Below are 26445 nucleotides of genomic sequence, written 5' to 3' on the forward strand. Positions count from 1 at the left end.
TCTAATGATACTTTTTTTAAATTTTCGAATTTTTCAATTTCAGTGAATACCTCCTCGATTTTCCATGCTTCCCTGATACTTTTTCAAAAATTTCGAATTTTCAACTCAAATTTCTTGTGTTCGTTGGCTCGAGAAATTTATTCGTACACCATCTACCCATGACCACCGACATTACCTTCATTTTGGAGAACTGTAGAATGCAAAGTCCTCACACACAACCTCAAAACGTCATCCAATACATTCCTCTCCACCCAAAGAGGTGTAAAAATCCCAAAATATGTGTCAAATGGCCTGCAATTGACGTCTCATCGACGATGACATATTTACAAGTGCCTCGACATATCCTGTCAAAATATATCGCATTTATATAATTAATTCCCACATCAAAGGTTACATGATCGATGATGGATCGCAATAAACTCGGGCTGTCAGTCAAAAACTCCATTATGATGGAGGACCTGAAATTTAAATTTCTGGGCCTGATAAATAAACAGGTAAATTTTCCAATAATTTTACTAAATAAATATAAAGGAGATCGCGACGAAAAAATAAAAAATTTAGACATTTTTTCAGTTGCTCCAAATTGTCCTGGAGTAATTTTTTCTTGGCTTTCTCTTTTTTTTTTCGTTGTAATGAACTCAGGTGGAATTCCATTGGCGTTAGAAAATAGAAATTCAATAATTTATGAATTTCAGAATCAACCGAAAATCCCATCAATGGGATTGAACCCAGAATTGTTGAATCCCATCGATCCGTACCGCCACGATTTCCAGGACGAAGTGAAATCTGAGGCGAGTCATTCAACCGAGGGTGAACCAGTGCCAGACCAAGAAATCCTGGAGTCAATCGAGTCATCATATTACGAGACAGATGGTACCTTCGACGCATGCAGACATGAGCTACTAAAGCTCCCCGAAAAATTGAACTGCAAAGACATCGAGAGGTACTACAAAACTCTGAAGCAGCAGCAGCAGGTGGTCTCGACAAAAGTGCTGCAATTGATTCTGCAGAAGCAGAGTGCATGCAACGATGAGTTCCAGGAGATCCTGGAACTCCTGAAGCAACTGCAAGACGTGCTGGATATCTGTAGAAAAGGTAGATTCGATTTAAACCTCGCGAAGAAGCAGTTTACGACAGCAAGCCTGGGAATTTTGTCGAACTATCGAAAACGTCAGACAGTTCAACAGCTCTTGACCAATTTGAAAACAATCAAGACACTCCAGAGAACAGAGGATCGTCTGCAGGAGCTGCTGAAAGAGGAGAACTACCCAGGTGCAATATCCCTTCTCCTGGAGTGTCAATCAGCTGCTCAAACCTACAAGCACTTCCTCTGCGTAGCAGCCCTCCATGGAAAACTCCAGGACACCCTCGAGCAGACAGAAGAGACCCTGGAGCACACGCTCTCACGAATTTGCCTGCAATTCGACAATAAAACCTACTCATCAGTCCAGGAAGCCTACAAACTCCTCGGAAAAACTCAGACAGCCATCGATAATCTGCACATGCACTTCACAGCTGCAATTCTCAATACAGCATTTGCAACTGTTCACTCGTACTCTGGAGGTGACATAAAACGCCAGTACAAGCAGATCTGCCAGTCAATACCTCGAGACTCCCAGATCAACTGCCTCATCGACCTCAGTAAATCCTTGTGGAGAATCGTGTGCTCGTATAATCAGGTCCTCGTCTGGCACAACTCCAACCCTCCAGATCCTCCGGATCACTCGAGTAATCTCGAAGAAACCTTCAGCAATCAGTACATCAAGCAGAAATTGGAGAATGGAATGACCAAAGTCTGGCACGACGTGGAAATAAAAATCTGCACATTTCTCACAGCTGCTGACCTGACATCCCTGAAATTTGAGCAATTTGTCCAGGTCCTGGGAATTATAAATCGTCTGATGGAGATTGGCGAGGAGCTTTGTGACTCCAAGACCGAGAATCTTCAGAGGACCATGAAAAATCAGTGCTCACTTTATTTCTCTCATTATCACGCCTCCAGACTCGACGAGTTGAGGATTTTCCTGGAGCACGATGGCTGGGAATTGTGTCCAGTCAAGTCGACCTTTGTTGCCACTCAACTCCAGGAGTTCAAGAGCCTCCGACCAGCTCTCATCAACTGCAGGAGTCCCGATGGCTCCAGTGACCACGACAACTCGGTCTCTGGATGGATCCAGAGGTACCTGGAGACCGATATCTCTCCTTTCGACGTTGGAATGGATGAGACGATGGACGAGGACATTCTCGCGACTAAGAATCTGGATATTTCTAGTGCTGACTACTCCGAGGTATCGTCTGAGGAAGAGGCCGAAGTGATTGAGGATAATTCTAGGAGACGGAGGAGAAAGAAGGGAATTTCTGGGCCAATGGTCACCAACACCACTTTGAGTGTACTGAGGGTCTGTGGGAGGTACCTCCAGATGTCCAGACTTCTCAGATCAATAGCTGTGACTGTCACCCAGAGCATGATACAATTCTTCGAGCTCTATTTTTATGCTATTCATAATTTTTTCACATCGGACCTCCAGATCACCAGTGATTCCTTGTACAGTCCACTATTGAAATTAACTCTGGCAAGAATTCGGGAGAATTTGATTGCCAATGAGGCTGAGGAGGAGGACGGTGAGGCCAAGGGGAAGAGGGCCTTGAAGGTTCATCAACCCATGCTGTCCACCACTGTGGATTTATCCAATGGGAAGAGGCTCTTCGGATTGGCTGAGAGAATTGTTGCAGTAGAGTCCATCGTGTTTCTGGGGGCTCAGTACGAGAGTCTGAGAAGTTACCTGGAGAGACTCATCAGGGAAAAGGAAGACAGGGGATTTTTGAATCAGTTCTATAGCCAGACTATTGCCTCTGCTATAGATCTGAGGAAGCCTGTGTACATGGCTGTCGTCTCCAGGGCTTTTGACGTCGCTGGAGTACTGGCAGGAATGGCGAGGGTCAACTGGGAGGTCAGGGATGTGATGTCCCAGCACAGTGGATATGTCGATAAAATCCAGGAGGAGGTGCTCGAGATGAAGAGGAGGCTGGAGGAGGTCGGGAATCTTCTCCCAATTACTCGGGACATCGAGAATGCCATTTGGGAGAATGTTGGCCATCTGATAACACACACTCTTGTCGAAGGGTAAGTTTCCTTCATTGAATTTTTTGTTAATTAACGCCAAATCGTGATTTTTTGGATGAAATCCGTCGTCACGTGAAGAATTTTGAATTTCGATTCAAATGTTTTAACTCAAAATAATGAGTTGTTAGAGGAAATAATATTTTTTCAGATGAAAATTATTGACTTTTACAGATTATCGAACGCTAAGAAGTGCTCAGTTGCCGGTCGGGGGGTGATGCAACTTGATTTTACCCAATTAAAATCCAAATTTGAGACCATCACGTCTGTGAGCCCGATGCCTCATCGTGAATACGTACAAACCTACATCAAGGCGTATTACTTAGCGGAAAATACACTTGAGGAATGGGTGAAAGAGCATAAGGTAACTCTCCAACATTTATAAATGAATTCTTTGAATAATCATGGTGGAATTTTTTCTCAGGAATATTCGGTGAAGCATCTCATAGGTCTCGTCTCCTGTGTTTGTCAAAACAACAAAAAATCAAGACAGAGACTCATCTCTATTGTGGAAGAACAACGGCCCAACAGGTAACGAATATCTCCTGCGTCCTCACCAATAAAACCAAATCCCGAAAACAGAGAACTAAAAGAATTTCGGATTTGCTCTCATCTCGAGTGATCAAAACATTAAAAAATCCGCAAACGAATCTCATTAATTTACGTTTTTTAAAAAAACATTGAAGAATCAGCACAAACGAACAGATAAAGTAAAATACATTTAAAGACAAGCATCGAGAATAATTCCATGATGAAGTAAAAATTATTTTTTAACTTCACTAAGTTATCAATTCAGTACGGAAGTGTTAAAGTGATCAGTGGGAATTTTCAGTTTTGTTTTACACCTATGGATCTTAAAAACTATTGAATTTATGAGAAAATACGAGAGGACCTTTTTTATCTGAAATTTAATTGCCTTCAAAAAATTCCTTCACCACTTCCTCCAGAAATCGATAGTTTTTTAGATAAATGAATAATTAACAAATCTTTCGAATTCAATTAATTTTACTTTTTCACATAATTTCAATGCTGAATTTTAGCAAGACATTTCCACATGTGTTCTATTTTTAGAAAAATGTTCTTAAGCAGTTAGAACCTAATTCGAATTCTTAAATTTTAATTTGAAAAGAATTTAAAAACTATTTAAATAAGGAACTCGTAAATTGTAAATAAAAATGTATTTAACTAACCAAATATTGGAGGAAATTGATTTGTTCCTAGGGCCAATGTAGATTTATCCCCGTGACATCCAGTGCCACAATGTCAACTTCTTCTCCTAGGAGATCTCCAAGACTAGGTTTCGTCCTTCCAAAGTCCCCATGGACAAACTCTTTGACGTAAGTCCCTGCCTGAGTCTTAATATCCAGAACAAAGAGATTATTAACGAGATCATCTGGGTTATTTTTCTTGAACGCTTCAATTTCCTGTTCCGTCAGCCATCTGCCACGGATTCTGTAGATCATCCTGACACGAGCAGCGAAGGGTCTTCTATGTAAAACTCTCACTGGTGTCTTCTGAATTATCTTCACGTTCCTCATCCCCTCCAGTTGCTCCAGGTTAATCCTCCCCTTCTTGGATGAATCCTTAATTGTACAGAGAGCTCTATAAAACTTGGACTTCTTGTTCTCCCCATCCTTGAGTGTTTTCAGATGCCCTGGTTCGAGGAATCTCAAATCAGAAGTCAAATGCACTAGATCTGTGGACGAATTTATCCTCTCGGAGATGATTTTCATCTCAGCATCTGGGATATTCGTTCTCCTCGGGTTGACCAGTTCCACAGCGAATGGTCTTCCGGAGTTTAGTGTCCTGACGTCAACGTCTTCTCTACCGGATGAAAGGAATTTTAAGGAATCCGCCCTCATCGCCTCGAGCAGTGGTCCACAGAGGAGATCCTGGACAGAGGATTCCATTTTTTTTTCTCCATTTATGAACCACGGTGTTTGACTCAACTCCCTCGATAATTTGTTGTACCTTCCACCCACGAATACACCAGCATGGGAGCAGGAGATTTTGTCAATTTTAATTGGTCCCATCGGTTTTCCTGGTGGAATTGGAAAGAATTCAGAGAATTTATCTGTGTCGATTGTTGAGAGGACTTTCTCGATGTTGTTTCTGCTGTACTTGACATTTCGGTTTCTTCGCTCGTGAAAATTGGGATCGCATTTCTTCAGAAGGTACTCGTAATCACTTTCGTCTCGATCGTGGATGAGGGAAATGTCTATGAGGAAGGGAGAGGGAGTGCCACCGGAGATGGACCTCTTTGAGATCATGGACTCGATTTTCGGGAGCATCTGGACCTTCCAGACGTCCTTGATGGACTCTATCCTCAGGAACAAATGGGAGAGGTCAGCTGGTGGGAGGGAGAGATTCTGACGAATTGAGAGGTCCAGGGATTTTTCACGAAGTGTCAGGGACATCGGGACTGAAAGGGCACATGTGAACGTGGGGCTGTCATTGTCCTCTGCCTTGATGGCTTCTGCTATCTGGAATCAGACATTATTCAAAGGAAATCATTTAATGAGGTAAATCAATAAATTATTGGGTTAATTATACCACCGGAATAATTCAGGGGGATTTTGTCTGGGAGATTTTTTTTTAGGGGAATAACTCCTAGAACCAGTTGTTTGTGATTTTTTACCTGATCCAATACTTGTCCTTTGACATTTTGTTGGAGAATTCCTAGGCAGGCGATGCAGGGGTTTTCTTCGGAAATCTCAGAAGATTCGTCGAGATATTTCAACTGCAAAAGAGAATCAATAGGAGATTAATTCTAGTCTCTGAATGTTCAGGTTTATTAAGAGGGATTTGTCTCACCTTTTTGGAAATCTCAATTGGATTGATATAATACTCAGGATTACGAACAGAAATCAATCGTAAACAGCAATTTATGCAGCACCCAATCTTTGCTAAATACCTAAATACCTGGATTTCTGTTTCGTGAGTCAAGGAATCCATCGTGACGAGATGAAATTGGTCAACTGATTGGAATCAATCAGCTGGAGAGGAATTGTGAAGAATTATCTGGGAAGATAAACACGTGTGGAACCGTCTGCTTTTGAAATCTTCCATTCAAAATTTGCTGTTCTGATTAACCAGGAAGTTGAGGTTATGATCTCTCCAGCTGTTGATAACACCAGAAATTCTAGTAGATGTGTTTCGGACAGGTCTGGGAGATGGGACTACTGACTAACTTTCCAGTAATTTAGGAAATTACGTAAGTTGAAATTACGAGAAACAATTTAAATTGAATAGGAATATAATTAAAGATAAAGAATAACCGAAGGGTGAACAGAAATTAATTATAAATAAAGAGATAATTTTATAATAAATAATACCTGAAAAACTGCTCTTCTAATTTTAGTTAAAAAATCCAAAATTTTTTCAAACTCACGAATTTATTGAAATTGCATTAATAAAATTACTAAACAATAACAAATTTGCGGACAGTGATTATCATAAAAAATAATTTACCTTTCCAATGCAGGCTTCGATTTAAATAATGTTAATGGATGAAATTTTAATGAATCTGTGAGAGATGACAATGTAATATGTTGTTTTTTTTTTTTTTTTATAAATGTTGGAAATTTAGTTGTCAAAAGGAAAATAGGTGGACAGAAATAATTATTTTCCTGATCGATCATTTTTTCGAAAAACCTCGAGACTCTTTCTAATTTCGTTCCACCGACATCTTAATAGAATTTTTCGGCTTTTTCGGGCTGAAGTACAATAATACCGAAAGAGGGTGGGCTTTTTTTCTCCCTTGCCATATTGTGTGCTTATATGTGTTGACGCCTGAAACGTTTGTCGATCGATCTTCGTCAGACTTGATTTCGCAGCAGCAGTACACAATAATCCAACAAATAGAATTGTACGTTGCCCCATCCAGAACGGTTTTTCCACTCCCTGTGTATCTTGACAACTGGCAGTTCGTTGTCAACAGATCCTTCTGCCAGACTTGCAGTCTAAATCATAAAAGCTTTTGTTGCTTCATTTAGATTTTGTCAGAAATTTGACAAAGTTCACAGCTTTTTTCAAGTTTTCTGACAATTTTTTGATCGGATTGATGCGAAAGAATAAACCGTTTTCGTTTTTCGAAAATTTTCGAAAATTCATTAAACATTATTGAAAGCTGTCATGAAATAATTATAAAATGCTAAAATAAAAAACAGGTAGTCTAGGCCAAAATGGGACACAAAATCCTAACTTATTCTATTATTGTTATTATTAAGAATTAATGAATGGAATGTAATTAATTAATCAATGAATTTTCTCATAAATATTTTCTGTTGAGGAGAAAATTCTTTTGGATTTTTGCGAGAATTTCTCGGAGCAGTGATTAATGGAAATTTGATTATTCATCAATATCCATTAGTGATAAAATTGATATCAACCTTTCTGTTGAGTAGATTGACATCGTAACATGAATGGAATGACACAAACATGTACTCGGAGTGATTGATTTTCGGTGAAACTAGTCGGGTGTTTAGTTGTTACCGTATTTGTCAACAATCTGTCGAGTGGTAATTACATTCCACTGTACATTCCGATAATTAAGACCAGTTGATTACCCAAGGTGATCGACGGGTACAATTTCTTGGAAAGAGAAAATCAAGTTCAACCGAATCGTCCATTTTCATTGAACACCGAATTATCCGAAGACCATTGATTTTAGGAGAAAATACCCAAAATCTTTTTTTTCCAGAAAATTTCAGGAACCACAAAAAAGTCCTTTAACATTTCTCTCTAAACTCGATAACTTCCGAGATAAATCAATAATCAATCAAAAACATTTAATTAACAATTCCCTCACGTCTCCATTTACTTTCTGAATTCGATTGAAGAAAACTGTGAATTAATGAATTCTTCCGAGTTAACTCTCAAATTAATTAACAATTTAAAAATTCCATAAATCAATTCGAATTTTCATCAACAAACTGATGTATCTGCAATTGCCCTTCCATTTCGATGCCGAGGATAAATGTGATTGCTGAGTTATTAATTATTAATTTGCTAGTTATTAAATTGATTTCTCCTGGTACTTGGATCAATGGAAAAGAAAGTTCTTCCTGTTTGAAGGTACGCCCATATCCATATTGGTCTGCATGTTATGGGAGGATAAGAGCAGGATGGGTTGCACGAGAGAAAAAGGAAAGGAAAAAAAAGGAGAACGGAAAGTATGAGCAGTGGCAGCGAGAAGAATGTCATAGATAGTTGTTTCTCGACGAGGAGGGGTGGTTGACACTCTGGTGATGGATCGCCCGTTGGTCCACGACGGCTGGCTGCTGCCGTTTTCTGCTCCTCATCCTGCTGCTTCTCAACATAACGTACGTGTGATCTACATTCGCTGGAATGGAATTGGAGGGATAATGAAATTGTAACGGGGTCATGTGCGAAGAGAAATTCGTAATCGGTCAGTAATCTTGCGAAAAAATTACATCCAATTACCAGAAAATTCCCCAAAAAATGACCTAACGTCGAAAATTCTCTAGGAAATTCTTTCGTTGTCGCTGTTTTTATTTTTATAACTCATAAATTCACTGATCACTTGATTACATTCAATAAATGTTATAAATAATTATAAATCCACGTGCAACAATAATCGTATAATAATATAATTTATTCATTTATAAAAATTCATCAAGTTTATGATGAAAATAATGATTAGTGAATGGTAATAAAGATAAATAAATTTAGAAATCATTATCGTCCAGGGAAAATTTTATGGAAAACTCCATGGAAAATTCCGTTTTCTCAGGCTTTTAATTCTCAATTGGTCAGCCTCAAGGTGAATTATTATTACATATCAGAAATTTTTCTCCGTGACTTCTTTCCGATTGCCAACGGATTGCGAGGCGCGTATTTTCTTTTGAATTTTTTGTTCTAGAGATTGCAGATTGTTGGGATGAGACTGTTGATGCAAAATATTCGAGGAAATAGTCGGCTATTTTGTGGTAATACCATGGGGTTGTCGCGAATTAAAAAATGGCATTATATGGTGGCGCAGTGGGAGCGTGCTAATGGCTACTGACATGCAGTTTTGATGGATCGTCCCACCGCACACTTTCTATAACCACTCCTGAACTGCCACGGCCTTTTCCCGACCAACTCACCCGAAACATTCTATCAAGAGGATTTAACGTACGAAAAGCATTTTCACACACTCGGGCGCAAAGTTTCAGCGCAAAACATTTCCTCGTCGCACGGAAAACTGCGAATGTGTGAAAGATCTTGAATAGTTCTGACGCCAGAGAAGAGTCCGTGAGTTTATAATATATTCCGTAACAAGTGCGGAAAAATTACTTTCTGCACGAGTTTACAATATTTTTCGGTACATCGTGATGAAAAGAAATATAAATTTATAAAAACGAATAATAATAATAATAATGATGTAGAGTAGATATATAATATTATAAATTTTAAGGTCAGGATGTCGGTTTATTTTTATTTTTTACGTTGACGTATCTGTCCCCGAGGAGACGAATTTTCTTCGCATAACACGGGGTGAAAACATCCGCAACAAAAAAAAAGCCGAAAAAAAAGCGAAATCACCAAATGCCTGATGCTGAATTCTCTTAATTTCTATCATCTGCTAAACAATGATCGACTGGTCATGCAGTCGCGAATTTTTTAAAAGGAAATTTTGAAATTCTACTGAACTCCGCTATGATAATTCGGTGCGCGCATTCCGACTGGAATCGAAATTCTCGAAATAATATCACGAGGAAAAATCAAATATTTTCAAATGCGTGACTCAGAATACGAATCCTTTGGGATGCCATGAGATTCTAGGGAATCCAAAGTACACAAAGTGTGGGTCCATGTAGACACAGTTCTCTAACGTCTTGACGTATCCCAAGAGCATTTCCGTATTCCCCAAGGGACATCCCCGGTGGTTTTATGATGTACCTGGATCCCTCGGATATTCCACCGTCGACCGCAGACATCCGCGTTGAAAAATTCTTGGCACCGAGAGAAAAATATAAAATTACGTGACAACTCGCATAATCCTACGACACACAATAAATAATAATAATTCCCATCGCTCATTAAATTCATTCATCCCAAGAAAATCCAATCATTCTTAATAATCAATTATTTATTATTCAAAGGATCGCGCAAAAATGGTTTTGTGGACATTTTAAAATGAGAATTTCCCCTAAAAAAAAAAAATTAAAAAATGAATTGCAAAAAAGAATGAAAAAATGAATTGCAAAAAAGAATGGAATAATGAATAGATAAAGGTATATTGATTGATATTATTTTGATAGACTGAAAAAATGAGATGGGATAGCAAAAAACGGTGGAATAATTCGTTGGAGAGTGAGAAAAAATTGAGAGCTGAGACTAGCTGATAATCTATGAATGTGGGTAGGCCGTGGGACAAGGACGATAGGAGAATGACACGGTCACGTAGAAATGACAGGTACATGGTCTTCTCGAAGGCCCTGGGTTTTGCCTGGACGATATCGGCCCATCTGACACCCAAGTCCCTTCCCGCCGACGGACCCAGACAGACGGCTCTTCGTCTCGTTCCTCTGCCAATATTCCAGTGTCAACACACCTTCCATTCAATTACTCCGTAAGATACTCCCATGGAAAACACTGTGCATATCCAATATATATTAATTAACACACATATATACTTGTTAGAATATCAAGTTAAAATTCATAGAAATATATTGAACTGATTTATGATGATTACAAAAATTTATCATAAATAATGGTTTCACAAGAAAATATTGTAGGGTTCTTTCTTTCGTGACTTTAGTCTTTAGTTTCTTGGAGATATTGATAGAGTTCAGACGGTATTCTTCTTCGTGTGATTTTAATAACGAAATATTGATTCGAGTTCATTGATTGTGTTTTAATTTAATACATCTGAGTACACACCTATTGTTCATACATATGTATTATTCGGTATATATTTGATAGGGAAATTAAATTAATTCCTTCTGAAAAATTATATGTGACATATAATTATTGGCCTATATATTTTTACCGAATTGTACGCTAGTCTAGATTCAATTTTTCAGTTCATTTTTTCTCCGATTCCCCCAAAGAAAATTCAATTCAATCTGCAATGAGAAAATTATAATTGTTAATATATATTGTATTGTTAAATTGTCTTAATTGGTTTTACAGATTTTTTTTTGGAAATCCTGTGGTATTGTCGCACACCGGGAAATTTTGGAGACTTGCTGGAAAATTTTTATTTGTCTTTCAGATGAAATGTCTCCTGGAGCCGTCCGGAATCTCGTCGGCCTCAATAAATCGACAAATCATCGAGTGGTTGCGGGAGTGATTAATGGATAAAGAAGAGCTGGCAAGAATGATTTAGAGTCTGACGATGGGGAATCCTTGCACGAACTTCTGCACTGACGAATTTTTTTCACTACAGGATTGTTTAATTCTCGGAAATACCAGGTCTTAATTAAAAAATTAAATACTGCAATTTCTACCAAAAAATAGGAATTTTGTCATTACAGTTAAATTTTAACGAGTAAATCGGTGGAATTATTATAATATATAAAAAATAAATAAATCGAAGCTTGTATATAATGCTTACGTACATTTCATATAAATTTTATGTATTATATAGTTATTTATCTATTTGTTACGAATTCTTCGGTTGGAGTTTACGGGAAAATTCAGGAAAAAATTATAGAACGGAAAAAATGGAGCGAAATTTTCCAGATTTCGTAATTATGAAAATGATACGTCATTTTTATTGAATGTTTCTGTCCGTGTGGGAAAAAGTCAGAGGGTAAGGGCCACCTACAGATATGCCTCTTCGTGTCAAGAAAATAATCTTTCGGTCGGATGCATCCACCGAGGCCCAGCATTTTTTTTCCTCTTTCTCGGATAAGATTTACATTTTAGAATTTAATAACTACGCATTTCTCGATCGAATATTTCCCTCATATCTACTTTCCTCCTCTTTGTTAATTGACACAAAAAGAAATATCCCCGGGTTGACTATTCCCGAATGCATTCTCATCTTATCACAGGCGAGATAAAGTGTTTTTTTCGTTCCAGATTAAATAAAACGGAGTGCTATTCTTGGCATTGAATAAAATTAAATTGATAAGGGAAATTGAGACTTGACCTTTCGACGGCGATCGATTATCGGGTATTCGATCAATGACATCGGCGATCTGCTGATAAATATATATTTTACTCGATTTTTCCGATTCGGAGAAAAAACATTTTGTAATAAAGATTTATTTGTTCCAGAGCTATTAGCTCTTCAAAACTTTGAAAATTCATCCTTACAATTATTATTATTAACAATCGGAATTAATCGGAAAAATTATTTCTATTGATATTTTTTTTTTTTTAATTTTTAATTCAACAAAAAATTTGACCCGAAAATTATTGCAGTATGTTTAATAATTATATTAACACCTGACGAGTACTCAGTAGATTTGTAATATAAATATATAGTAAAATGAAGCCGCGTTGAATAATAAATGGATTTTATTTAATAAAATGTGCTATGTGACATGGCCGCGGACGAAAATGAATGATAAAAGCCGATGGAACATGAATTTAGTAGAGATGGACAGCATTTGAAATATTTACAAATCGTAACAATATTTTAAATAAAATCCGGTGTTTATCGATTGATACAAACGGAAGTGAACTGCAAGGAAGGGGTGTATTAATCCCTCAATGAAATAGAGTTATGTCAGTGCCATGTCAGAAGTATAACTGGGGGTAATAAAGTTGGAGCGATAATTATGACAGGCTCGTTACTCGTGCGAACACGTCTGTTGGGTTATTAAGTGTTAATGAATGGACGTGTCAGAGTCGGCGGGACCGGCTGGTACCAACTAACTTCATAATAACGCAGTCGAAAGTAGAAAGATTAATGTTAATCCCATTTTTCTTTTAATTCCCCACATTTTCTTTACATTTTTACATTTTTTTCCTCACATTTTTACCATTTTTACAATTTTTACCATTTTATCAATTGGACAACTCGGCAGCTTTAAAATTAATAACAAAGATATTTATTCGCACTTTATTGAAAAATTAATCAAATTCTTGATTATTCTAGGGAACGCGCATATTTCTGGTCTGAGAAATCTCCAAGATGGCTTTAAAAATTTGTTCACTTGGTGGAAACAAGATATGATGACGTGTGAGTCATTTGGGAACAATAAATAATTGCGATCATTGTTTAAAAACACGAAGTGAGCGCGCGGCCATTTTGAAATCCCTGAGCTGCAGGGGAGGGTACCAGTTCCAGATGGCGGCGCCCACCTTTGCAAATCATTTCACACCTTTTTAAATTATAAACAAATACATACAAATCATATTCAGATTGTTCCTGAAACCTACATTTTTCTGGTGATAACTAAATAATACTCTAAATGAATTCTGTGGCAAAAGTATTTTTTCCCCAGTCCAGAAAAAGCGTCAAGATTATTATGGCAGACGGTGAAATCCAATCGATCTTCCTCGGATGAATTTTCCATAATTCCAGCCATTTTCGGAAATGGTGTCAGGCACTATCTTTTCCTCCGAGTTTGTATGGCCGCGCACACACGCGACATCCGGAGCTGAGGGAGAGGGTAGCAAAAAAAAAGGGAAAAAGGGTCCAAAAAGGGGCCGTGACTGGGGGTTAGCAGAAGGAGGTGGGGAATCGGTGTCACAATGGAGCCATCGATCATTTGCCGCCCGTCTCTCGATTGGTGTGTGCTCTGTACCCAACTGCAGGCCAATGCCACCGAAGTATGAATCAATGTGAGTTGAGCTACCGGTTTATTACATAATGCCAACCCCTATGTGCATTTCGACGTTCAAAATTTCTCACCGCCACTCAAAAACAAGTATCAACACCTACTTACGAAAAATTCACAATCACTCGATTGGAAACTGCGGGAGTTGGAACCAATTTATCCGATAGAAGACGTCAGAGAAGATACAATCGGACAATGGATAATCCTCGATATCCGTCCGTTGCTCGTGATAACGATCTCCTTCCTTATCTATTTGTACAAGCATTCCTCCTTGCCAGGAGAAAATTAAATTCCGCTTTTTTTCCTTTTGTCAGTCGCATGTTCATTCTTCTATTCGACTCAACGATTCTTTCAATTAAATTATTCACGATAATGAGTTTTACTCGTCAATATATTTTTTTGGGACTCAATTTCTAATGCGAATTTTAGAGACAAATTTTCTTTACTGCACCCCTGCTGAAGTCGAAGATTAATTAATAATTGGTCATTGTTAATTAGCAGTAGTATTAGCATTTATCAATAATGAATTAAGATTCATTGATTAGTATGCAGACGTTTTGTTCAGGATATTTAGGAACAAATGGTAATTCCCTGGAATTGTTTAAATAATGTCCGGTGGCCTGGCGCAGTTAGTAAGGCTGTCACAGCCGATAGGTTTCAGGTTCAAATCCTGGCCGGGTAGAACGGTGAGATCTAACCATTTTTAAAGTCTTGATCAATCGCCACATAGTCATCATGACTTGAAGCAATGTAAAATAAGTAGTAAAAAAAGGGATTACTTAATGATGTTTCAGCATTGGGAAAGAAGAGACGAAATGGAATTTTTTCCTGTTTATATTTGTAATTTATCTGTTGTCTTCAGTCATGGGAAGAGATAAATTTTTTCCCAGGCTAAATTCCCAGTGACTTCTTGACTCCCTAAGATGACCATAATATCCGCATAATAGCGAATTGTTATTCGGGGATAATCCCCGGATTACTTCTGCCCAGGAGAAGTGGCCGTCCTAAACGTCCAAAAAGATGTCATGTCAATCATGAAAAAAAAAATAAGTTTCATGGTACAAGTCACAACACTGCAACGGGTGGTCCTGCAAAGAGAGACTGGGGGATTCTTTCCGCTTCTTTTCATGGATCCTCAATGCAAATGTCTGAATGTCCAGTACGCACGCCCAAGATGTGACCTAAGGGACACATATAGTTGTTTCCAAATACGCGGTTTCTTCAGGTAGGTGAGGAAGAAAAGCGTCAACGAGGGCGGATGCTGGGGGAGGGTAAGTTCAAAGTTTAAACATTTCTTTCATAACATGGAGAATAATAATTTATCATTTTCGGGATGAGTTACTCCGAGGATTTTTGAAAACAGAATATTTTATTTATACTGGAGTTGGAACATTCAATCGAAAATTATTTTTAATTTATATTTTTTATTTATTCCGGGCATTTATTTTGTCTTTGAATTCCCTTGAACTTCAGTGGAACTTGGATTAAAATTTCGGACCAGTTTTTTTTTTTCATTTTATTGTAGAATAATTTTTTTAATTTGTAGAATATGAAGAGAAACAATTTATTATTTTCAGAAACATTTTTTAAGGGGATAGAAGAGTTTGAGTATTCAGTGGAAATTTATTTTCCCATCAAATTTCCCCAAATTTCAGGGGATCTTAATTAAAACGACAATTTCAGATAAAAATATAGATTTTTTCATTTTACTCTTCGATTTTTATAGAGATTTTATGGATAGAAATTCATGTGATATTTTCTGAAGTGAGTAAAATATTTGAAATGGCTTTGTAGATGATCAAGAGCAGTTCCATACGCACAGGCAGATCTTTTGAGGTTGATTTGAGGTTTGCCCAGTTAGAATGACAATGCAGGTGTCTCATCCCACGTCAGAAGTCCAGGAGAGATTGTCAAAAACTCAGCGTGGCGCCTCTTATAAGGCAGACGTAGAAAGATACACCCGTGACCAAAATCCCTCCGAGGGACAAGATGATCACCTGGGCAATTGTTTAAAGGGATAAGTGACTAGTTGACCAATCACACGGCTCATTGATTAAGACGTTCTTTTTCTACCTGACTCTTGCGTACACCAAAAATTTTCTTTTTATTGTCGACATCGCATTGATCTGTAAATTACGTACAAATAATAATAGTTTCTGGACTAATTTTTGAAAAATTGTGCAACAAAAATTAATATATATTTTTTACTCCAAACATATTTGTTGATATTTATGATTTTTTTTTACAAGATGATTTTAGTTAAGCCATCAAGTCTTTAGAAAAAATGGAGCCTTTCACATAATCTCGAGAATATTGTCTTTCAATTTCTCGAGGACTTTTAGAAGATCCGAGCGATTTTTCTACGCGACAAAAAAGAAAAGACACGAATAAAAAAGACAGGTGTGTCACAGCGAAAACCGCCAAAAATTCCTCGGCCTGCAGGCCACCAGCCGATAAGTGTCAACTGCACGGTGTCAGATAAAAGTGAAGAAAGAAGCCAAGAAAAACAAATGAAAAAAAAAAAAATTGCAGAATAAAAAACTGGAAATACATATATACAATCGAGAAGCGATCCATCAAGGCCTCGGTGGTACAGTAGGCGAGGATACCGCCAGCAATTGGCGGTACGTCCCGCCCATTCCTGGGAAAAGTTCCCCTGGATTGGTGGTATGAAGAACCGATCCCACCCATTTAAGTGATCACATACTGCGCAGGTATGAGCAAAAGTGGGAGAACCCAAGGTCCTGCCCTGATATCGCCTGGGAACATGCTGGTAACCCCCGAAAGCTTTTACCTGCACGCATCAAGCAGCAGTCAGCTTCAGGATACCGAAGCAGTTGTACCTAGTGACGTAAACTTCGCAGTTCCCATTATCGAAACTCACCCGAGAATCACCTACTATTTAAATTATCTCCGAGCCTCTTAATCCCCTCAAACGATTCCAATCAAGCAATAAATTTCAAGTGCATAAGTGTCCAGTGCTGCAGAAACATGTGAATAACAAAGGAGTTGACGCTGGTGTCAAGGAGCACTGTCAGTTAATGTGTTGAATGGTGATGCCATAATGATGCCAAAAACATTGAGTAATTATTGCTGTTAGAATTCTAATGACTCGTTACTTCCGCATCTAGCAGTTTGACCAAATACTCAGAAGGACGTTGTCCTTCAGGAATCGATTTTGATGAATTCTCCATTTTGGAATTGTGGAATTTTGTATTTCGCCTCTGATTTCGATACCTGGGTGCTGCTTTCATTTAAATCTGTAGAATGCTGATGACACGGATCATCTGGTACCGTTGATGAAACAATTGTTTTCAAACAGAACAAGCAAAGCGAAAGGAAGAACCTTACAAGAGAGAGATCATTGATGTTCTTACCTGGCCGTGAGGATGATGATGATGGATATGGGTATGTATGGTAGTTATGGTAAACCAGACTCGTACTACAGCTTGCACACGAGTCATCAGATACCGCAGCCTGGAGTGCAGTCATCTGATTTGACGAATCCGTACTATCCTCAAGCCTCATTATCCCCGTACACCAATGCCCCGGACATTTACATAGGACCCGAATCAGGTTCCAGTAGTTCAGGTGTACCCGGAACTCCGCCCCAGGGCTATTACTCAGCATCGGGAGCAGCCCTGCACGAGGATGGTACAGCAATCATATCATCCGAGAATGGTCTCAGCTACACTAATTTGGATTACGCGAATTACTCATCCTGTTCAAATACTGAACAGCATCATCAGGGATATCATATCCAGCATTTGCCGGCACAACAATTACACTCTAGTCATCACAGTGAGGATTATCAAGCCAGTCATCACTCAGTCCAGTCGACAACCGGTGGTTATCATCATCAGGTGCAAGATGATGTTAGATACAGCCAGTCCCACGGTATCAGGCAGGAGTACCAGCCGATTAATTACAAGGAAGAGACCACTGACAGTACTGGTTATCACAGCTGCATACAGCAGACTGCTGTGCACGGTGTACCTAGTCATCATCATCAGCATCAGGGAATGTCGCATGTACAAGGGCATCAACAACCAACGCAAGTGCCCACGTACAAGTGGATGCAGGTCAAGAGGAATGTGCCGAAACCGGCTGGTGGGTAATTCTTTTACATTTATTTTACTGATATTATCTCAGCTGATGGCGCAGAGGGCGCTGTACTTCCTACTTTTCTTCTTCCCCGTCAATCAATTTCCCATTTTTCTAATCTCATTATTGTTTCCGGCGTTCCAACTACTTATTATCATTAGCTATTCTAGGCTTCAAGGGGTAAATCTCAACAATAGTTTATTGGTATTTAAATACGAGAGTTTAGGACTCCATTACTGTAACCATCTCATCTGATTGGTTACAATTACGAGGTCGGGGCCTGATTTGGATGGGCCATGTCCACACCCAAATGATTTCTTGAATAATATATAATTGTTTATATTTCGTAAGTTGCTGTATGTCCACATTTGCAACAATAAAACGTCTGCCCAAAATCTGGGGCATTACATCATGATTATTATTATCATTACTATTATTACTTAACGGACGTACTATCACTGATAAGTAATCAAAGGGATAATTTTTTTAAATAATTCAAACTAATCGCGCAGACATGAGTTCTTGAAGATTAATAAATTCCTGGAAAGATAAATCCATAGATAATTCTATATTCTATTGAACTTCAAGGAGGAAAAATATTTAGGTACATCTGTTCATGGATATTCAGATAATTCATTAGATCAATTGCTGCAAAATCCGGGAAAAGACGAAAATTTTTGAGAAAAAATGAGGGAAGGATTTATAATATGAAATATTTAGTGTTCCCAGAGTAAATGATATCTAAAGCGGATTCGAAATGATATTCTGGCCCGTCGCCTGGTGATATGGGGTAATCATAATACCCATCACCACGATGGCTCCCACCGATTAAAAGTAAATCCCCGTGAGCGGTGATAAAAATTGGTTTTCAAGTGTAATCTAATGAGGAACTTTTTATCACCTCAGTGTTGATATTTGCGCATTTTTTTTTTTGCATCGGGTAACTCCCGCGGCGTTATGCGTGGATTAAGATAATTCTGGTCATCTTGCTCAATTATCAATCGTTATTTTTCCACACCTCATTAGAATTTCGTCGTGATTATGAGGGGACGTGACTGGCGCCAGTCCGTCGATTCCGTTGAATCTTAGGGACGTGGACGCGTTAAGTCAATTAAAACGTTAAACGCGGCCAAGCGGACTTGGCCCTCGTTATCTTGACAGGCTTGCTTCTATATAGTTTTATGCTCCAGTCACATGGATGACACATCAACTGGACTGCAAACTTAAATAATACATTTTTCAACTGCACACGGAAATAGATATAAATAGTCAATCATAATTGCAAAACTCTCAGCAGATTTCTGGTATTCGTCATTGAAAATTCAGTGTAATTCATTTTTATTCGCGTTTAACTGTAATAATAATCATAATAATTTTAAATAAAAAAAAATAAAAATCTAAATGAGAAATGGGTGGGAGTTTAATTAAGAATCTTATTAATTCGAAATTTAATGTAATATATCAAATTATATATTTATTTATTAGGCGAATTTTAAACTGAAATATTTCACTCATTTCTTGCTGATCAATTAATTAATCAAGAAATAAATTGATTACTGTCATTGAATTTTTATTTATTTGTTCTTTCAACAAAAAAATTATTCTCAAGTTAAAATTCAAGCACTTACGGTATTTTTTTTAGTAATGAAAAAATTTGGTTTAATATCTGGTGAAATGAAATTATGAAATGGATGTGTGAGAATCTATCAATTTTCTCTCATTTCTGCGAGGAAAAAATTGGAGAGGAAAAATGAATTTATTGGGCGGAGCAAGTTCTGTACCGGCGCTTACATTCATGCCCGAAGATTTTAATCCCCCTGATCTCTTCCGGGATTGGACGATACATCTGTCTCCCTCATCCCCTATTTGATGCTGCGTGGAGGAGAAACTGTCGTGTCGTCTCTCGGGTACGGGGTGAGGAAATTGTTGCGTCCAACCCCTAGCTGTCAGCCATCCCTAGGCACAATCTATCATACACCAAACTCGATTTTATTTTTTTTTTCCATTGCTCAATGATTGGACTAGCCCCAGAATTTTTCATGGAGGGAGGCATTTTTTGTCTCATTTTTATTTCCTTGTATATTTTTGAAATTCCCCCCACAATATGAACAACAAAAAATTATCTCGTGGAATATTCCGTTGATATATTCAGTAATTATAATTAATGCTATTGAACCAAATTGTTAATGGAGAAATTAGAGTAAAATTTGGTAATTAGCTTTCTTATTTAATTCAATTCTTTCGGAATTTTCCAACAATTATGGAAATCCGGGAAATTTTTGTTGAAAAATGTTATTAATGGAAAACTCAATGTAATTATTTAAATATTTATCTATTACATAATTTCGAACCCAAACTATTTCCCTGATCCATCAATAATTAATGAATTAATTTTTAAATTTCATTTTATTGTTGTCATTTCCAAAAAAACTCATCAATTAAAACTTGAACTACCAAAGAAAACAAATAATAAATTCACCAATGACCAATGAATAATTTCCATTTAAATTCCATACTATGAACTAAAAACGACTTTAATTATTAAAATCAATAATTTACCGGGTGACACATAAATAAATAAAACGAGTGGCTCGTAGAAATAGTGAAATGCGGAGATATTCGTCGCAATTTTAGTGGATATTTAGTATTGTATTTTTTTTTATTAGTTATATTGGATTTTTGGTGAGGGCTAGTTGAGTTGTACTGTAACTATGGAGTAAAAAGGTGTTTCATGTGGGGGTGATGGGGGACGCGTGAGTGACCGGGACACAATATCTCGCGAGGGGATCTCAGAGGATCGTTGGCGTGTTTCAGGGTAGCCTGTTTCACCCCCCTGATCACCCAGCGAAAAACCCACCGGCCACTTTTACCTGTATAAACCTTAACGTGTTGTAGGATAGCCTGACCGACCAGTCATCTGACTACTCGTTCTCGTTCTGCTTCCTCATGTCCACGTGTCTCACCCATTCTCACCCATTCTCACCCATTCTCACCCACTCTCACCCACCGGTGATTTTCATTTCCGTGCGAGAGAAATACTTCACCCACGAATTCCTCTGGAATTTTTACCCTGAAATTTCAAAAATATAACCACTTCGCCCAACCATAACCACTTTCCCGATTTTCCTCGCAACGTTATTTATGGAGTTATGAAAAAATTTGATGAATAAATAAATAATAATTATGATTAATGAATGAATAAATATATTACGAATAAATAGATAATTAGGCTAGATACAGTATATTTGATTTTCGATAAAAAAATTATTTATTATATAATAATTAATATAATATATTTTATAAATATAATATTATTTATAAAAACTGACTCACGGTAATGAAAATTAACGAGTCATTGAATAATGATAAAAATTAAAAGCAGTATATTTTCCCTTTAATTGAATTTTCTTAAATTTCTTTCTATTAAATGAGAAAATATCGGCAAGATTAAATTAAATGCTATGCATTAATTACGCACGCCTCAGATCACTGAAAATGTCCAGTAATTTCCTCATCAACTCATAAAATGAGAGATTACACTTGAAATTCCAATGAATTTTTACCAACACGAATGAAAAATAATGTTGGCGATTAAATTTACTCGCTAAGTGGCGCGGGTAATTTACTTTGAATCGGGAAAATGACGGCAATGAATTTCTCATGATCTGCTTCGGTTCACGTATTGCTTGGATTATTTATCGGGGAATGGAAGGTGTTCCAATAATTTCAGTGTGCATGCACCCCCTAAAACATCTAGGGTGACATGTGACATGACTCAGGACATTATTAGCCATAAGGATCTAATTAAATTCCCATTAATTACGACGTAAATAAGCACATGCTGTCAGGACGTTAAACTGTTGGAGGAAAGCCAGTGGTATTCCAAAAATTTTAGCATTCCGAAAATTTTATCATTACAGCAAATTTCAACTGAATTCATGAGTATTAATTCATATCAGATAATTATTCATTAAAATGATTGAAATGATTAAAATGATTGAAAATTAAGGAATTAGCAATTGGGGAATAATAAATTGGAGGCTCTAGTAGAGGAGTGATCTCTCCCTCGGGTTGATGGTATTATTTTATGGAGCATTGTATGTACTTGTACATGTAGAGAATTTTGTTGGATGTGTTCACGTGTATGTGCACGTGGGTCAGTACATCCACAGGGTTTTATGTCGGGCTGCGGACGCGAATCGCGCGCAGACGATTTATCGAACCGTTGAATATATTTAAAAAATTTACCATGCGGAATTCTCAGGGTGCAAGTCCTTAATACGCCATCTTTCAAGTCTGCGTGATCTTTTTTCTTTTTTCCAAGAAATTTTATCTTCTCTAATAAATTATTTCACGAGCTTTAATAAAATAACTAAAGTAATAATAATAATAAGAATAACATAATTATAATAATGAAATGTCAGTTTCAGTTTAATATAAGACTTAATAAAATTTCAGGAAAAAAATGGTTTCAGCGGTTGATCGGGAAATTCGATAATTTTCAATAACAATTTGTTATTAATGCTCGATTAATTAGGCTTTGGAAAATAATTGTAGTAATTGTAATTCACTGGATTATAAATTTTGTAATAAGTTTAACACCGAAATTTTAAACAAAAATGTAACATACCGAAAAAATTGCGGGCCTCCGACAATTTTCCGCGATTAATTTTCCGCGTAATTTACCTGCATTGACGGATAAAAATTCCGAAAAAATTCGTAATCACTGGATAATTTATCGAGAAGAGACTCAATCCGTTTCGGGAATTTACGGTTCTTTTGATGGGTAATCATCTGCTCGTGAGGTTGAAAATCACCCCATGAGTGAAGTGACATTATGCAATGCAAATATTATTCAAAGGCTAAAAGCCATAGCCAGATGATGTAACACCAGCTTCCGCATGCTTGAGACCCCAGGACATTGGGTATAGTATTACGAGGAAAGGGAGGGCTTAAGTCCTCGACTGAATGCGGGTTTTCAAGGTAAATTTGAAAAGGGATTGAGCCACTTACACTCTAGGGCTCCTTTTCACCCATCCTGACTCTTCAATTACCAAAAAACCCTTCTCCAACGTGTAATCCCCCCTGTCACCATCCACTGATAGATGAAAAAGTCCTGATCAGGCAAAATGGCGGGCTTTATCGATAATTTAAAAAATTCTCCAGCAATCAACAGCTGTCACTTCGCTGGATATCTGGTTTCAATTTCGTTTTCACGGTATAACGCTCTCTAAATTGAAGTCAAATATCTCCGGATCTATTTTCAGGTTTTTTTTTTACTCTCGTGTTTGAGGAGAAAACGGATACCTGATACCTGCCCGAAAAATCGGTATGAAATTAAATCATTTTTTCATAATTCATTCGATGCGGGAGAAATTTTCGGATTATTCAATCACTCAATTATTATTATTCAATTAGTTAAATTGAAATTGCCGGATAATTCGGGGATTCGATTGACGCGTCTATAATTTTTTCATTGGTAAAGTACACTTGATATTTCAAGATAAATAAAAAATTGATTGTCCGTTTTTGCGATGGAAATTTCAAGTAATTGTTTAAAAATGTATTTTTTTAAAATCCAAATAAATGAGAATAATTCCATCAACCAAAAACCGAGAGAAATAAATCAAAAAAAGTTAATGTTACAAAAAAAAACCGTGGGTGTTCTTAAATTGATGTATGAGCCTGGAAAAAGTTCCAGATTCATTACAGTAAGTAAAATGTTAAGTCAGTGCATTCGCCCGGACATTCTCGGTAAAATTAAGTGACGGATCTTCTTTTCACTCGATTCTACCGAGGGCTCGAATAGAAAAACTTATCTAATCGCATTGAGGTAATCCACGACTGATTAAGATTGCATTGTTGTCTTCATCCCAATGTCCCATGATGTTTACACAATTCGCATCGTCGTATTGATTTTTATTTTCAAATATCTCCAAAGATGATTCATCGCGATTATTCGGTCAACCATTGAAGTTTATCTCTATTTAAATTTATCAATTTCCAATTCTTCAATGGCTCACATTCTAAATTATTATTATCCTAAATAACCCTGAACAATAATAATAATAAGAATTATTAATATATATATTGTATAATTATTATATACTATATTATTATATTATTATTAATATTTTTTAACTTCTCAATATTCACGAAAAATAAATATAATAGAATTAAACAATTGATTTTTCTGTCTCGATTTTATATAATTATTTCATGAAGAGTATATTAACCTGTTCTCAGATATTCGTAAAGAACCGAATGAATTAAAATCTAATTTAACAAAACAAAATTTAATTTAACAACTTTTGCATTCTGCTGAATTTTTTTCTCGGCGTACGAAATTTCCAAAAAATTTTATGATAGCTGGAGATTTATTGGGCTGAAAAAAATATCGGCGAATTTTTATATCGAGTACTTGTCTCAGTGCGGATTTATTTGGCGAATCAAAGTTCGTGTTTCATTGAGGGTATAGCATAAATTAATTTGACTCGTAAGTTGATAGTCGTATGTGCAGGCTAATTACGTCGTCCGGGGTGAATGGTTGTGGTCATTCGGTGGGTCGTGATGGCGAACCGATTAGATTAGATCGAATTAATGGCCCTCACGAGCTTCAACCCCCTCCCCCTCCCCACCCCAACGAATTACAACTAGAGTAAATCCCTCCAGAAATTGCCAGTTTATCAAAGAATTTAATTGAATTCGCGAGTCATTACGACATGAAAAATTTATCCCAGAAATTCATCATTAATTAAGAATATCGTCAAACCATTAATATTATAGTAATTATCACTAATATTATTAAAATATTATCAATATATTACAATAATATTGATGATATTAATAATTATTACTATTATTGATAGTGATAATATATTTGGTTATTTGATTGAAGTAATGAGAGATATTGTACGACTCAAATAATTGAGGATTGGTAATAAACGAATGACAGAAGCCCATCAGCTGATACGTAAGTCATTGTGATCTCACTCGGACAATCCGATCCATTATTACTTACCCTTTGAGTCCAGCTTGACCCTTTAGGCTCTTTACACCCTAAGAATCCTCGAAAATTGACCAGCTGTATTGGACAACAAAACGGATTATCCCTTTTGGTAAAAGGATACATCCGCTCGATTTTATTCCAAATATTGCATCACAATTTTGACCTTTTGTACATTTCCAGTAAATGATTCTTCATAAAAAATTCAACTGATTTGGAAAAATTAATTGAATAATTGATAATGATTTTTATGTTGCAGTGCCGAAGCCACCGCCAACCAACGGTGATTACAACTCCGTGCAAATGACATCGGTACCGTCTAATTACTCGCCGTCGGGTTCAGTGAATTGTCTGACGGTTGGAAATTTACCGGGCATGTCCGCCGGTTTTAATAACACGGGACGAACGAATTTCACCAATAAACAGCTGACAGAATTGGAGAAAGAGTTTCACTTCAACAAGTACCTGACCAGGGCGAGACGCATCGAGATTGCCTCCACCCTTCAGCTCAATGAGACGCAAGTCAAGATATGGTTTCAAAATCGAAGGATGAAGCAGAAGAAGAGGATGAAGGAGGGACTGATACCGAGTGATAGTGCGACGGTAGCGGGTATTTGTGGGGCCCGGAGTACCAGTAATTCCCCGACAGGATCCAATCTAGACGTCGGGGCCTCTTTTCTGCCCAATTTTCCTAATGAAAATAGCAGGGAGTCCATTAACTCCAAGGATTGATATCACTCTCATTTCCATATTTTTCCTTCAAGACTGCTCTTCACGCGCGAAGAAATTTCGTTTTAAAAACCTAGGGAATTCTTCGGGAGAGAAGTTTCCGCCGAGTCATTTGATTTGCACTGTTGGAAAATTACGCTTAACATTTTTAATAATGACAATGTGACAGGAAATTTATGCACAATTTTTCAGTGACGAATCAATTAATTTCTTGGATATTCTCGGGATTCTGCATTTTCAGATCCATATGATAAAGAAAAATCCGGGAAAATGGGGAAAATTCTGGTAATTATTTCCCTAATAATAATCAATAATTATTATGATAATTGGTAATCATTTTTAATGAATTTGAATTATCATTTAACGTGGAAAATTCATTTTTTACGAATTTTTCATGATTCAGATGACTTTGTGACGGAAATTTCAAGAATTTTCCAACGGTACAGTGGAATTCTCTTCCGAATTTCCAACGTTTTTCCACTTTTTCCATTCTGTTCACTCGTTTATTCCTTATTTCCAGTTCCAAAGAGATTTCTTACTATTATTTAAGTCTGCGTCGAGGAATTTCGAGTGAATGTAACATAATTTAATTTCATCTTCAGAACTTTTCCCAATATTCAAATTCCGCGGGAACTTAAAGGAATTTCATAAATGAAAAATGTGAATTCCGCACTGTAAATATCCGCTCCATTAGTCCCTAAAAATACATAACTATTCTCTGTGAAATATTATTTACCAAT

General features: G+C 37.0%; 3 protein-coding genes across 3 annotated transcripts; 2 read left to right on the forward strand and 1 right to left on the reverse strand.

The window, feature by feature from the left end:
* Window positions 1–205: 205 nt before the first annotated feature.
* Vps50 (vacuolar protein sorting 50) lies at window positions 206–3831 on the forward strand. Its single transcript, XM_011305434.1, has 4 exons — window positions 206–494; window positions 696–3124; window positions 3296–3485; window positions 3546–3831. The coding sequence occupies exons 1-4, from the start codon at window positions 402–404 to the stop codon at window positions 3654–3656; spliced, it is 2823 nt and encodes a 940-aa protein (XP_011303736.1). The 5' UTR covers window positions 206–401; the 3' UTR covers window positions 3657–3831.
* Window positions 3832–4067: 236 nt separating this feature from the next.
* Window positions 4068–6252, reverse strand: Pus10 (Pseudouridine synthase 10). Its single transcript, XM_011305436.1, has 3 exons — window positions 5936–6252; window positions 5760–5861; window positions 4068–5604 (listed from the first exon to the last, which is right to left on the reverse strand). Exons 1-3 carry the CDS (start codon window positions 6074–6076, stop codon window positions 4339–4341), a joined length of 1509 nt encoding a protein of 502 aa, XP_011303738.1. The 5' UTR covers window positions 6077–6252; the 3' UTR covers window positions 4068–4338.
* A 10428-nt stretch (window positions 6253–16680) lies between these two features.
* On the forward strand, window positions 16681–25998 carry LOC105266927 (homeobox protein Hox-A1). The gene is made up of 2 exons (XM_011305437.1): window positions 16681–17976; window positions 25236–25998. Exons 1-2 carry the CDS (start codon window positions 17256–17258, stop codon window positions 25706–25708), a joined length of 1194 nt encoding a protein of 397 aa, XP_011303739.1. The 5' UTR covers window positions 16681–17255; the 3' UTR covers window positions 25709–25998.
* The last annotated feature ends 447 nt before the right edge of the window (window positions 25999–26445 follow it).

The sequence above is a fragment of the Fopius arisanus genome, unplaced genomic scaffold (assembly GCF_000806365.1).
Source record: "Fopius arisanus strain USDA-PBARC FA_bdor unplaced genomic scaffold, ASM80636v1 scaffold00042, whole genome shotgun sequence".
NCBI classification, from domain to species: domain Eukaryota; kingdom Metazoa; phylum Arthropoda; class Insecta; order Hymenoptera; family Braconidae; genus Fopius; species Fopius arisanus.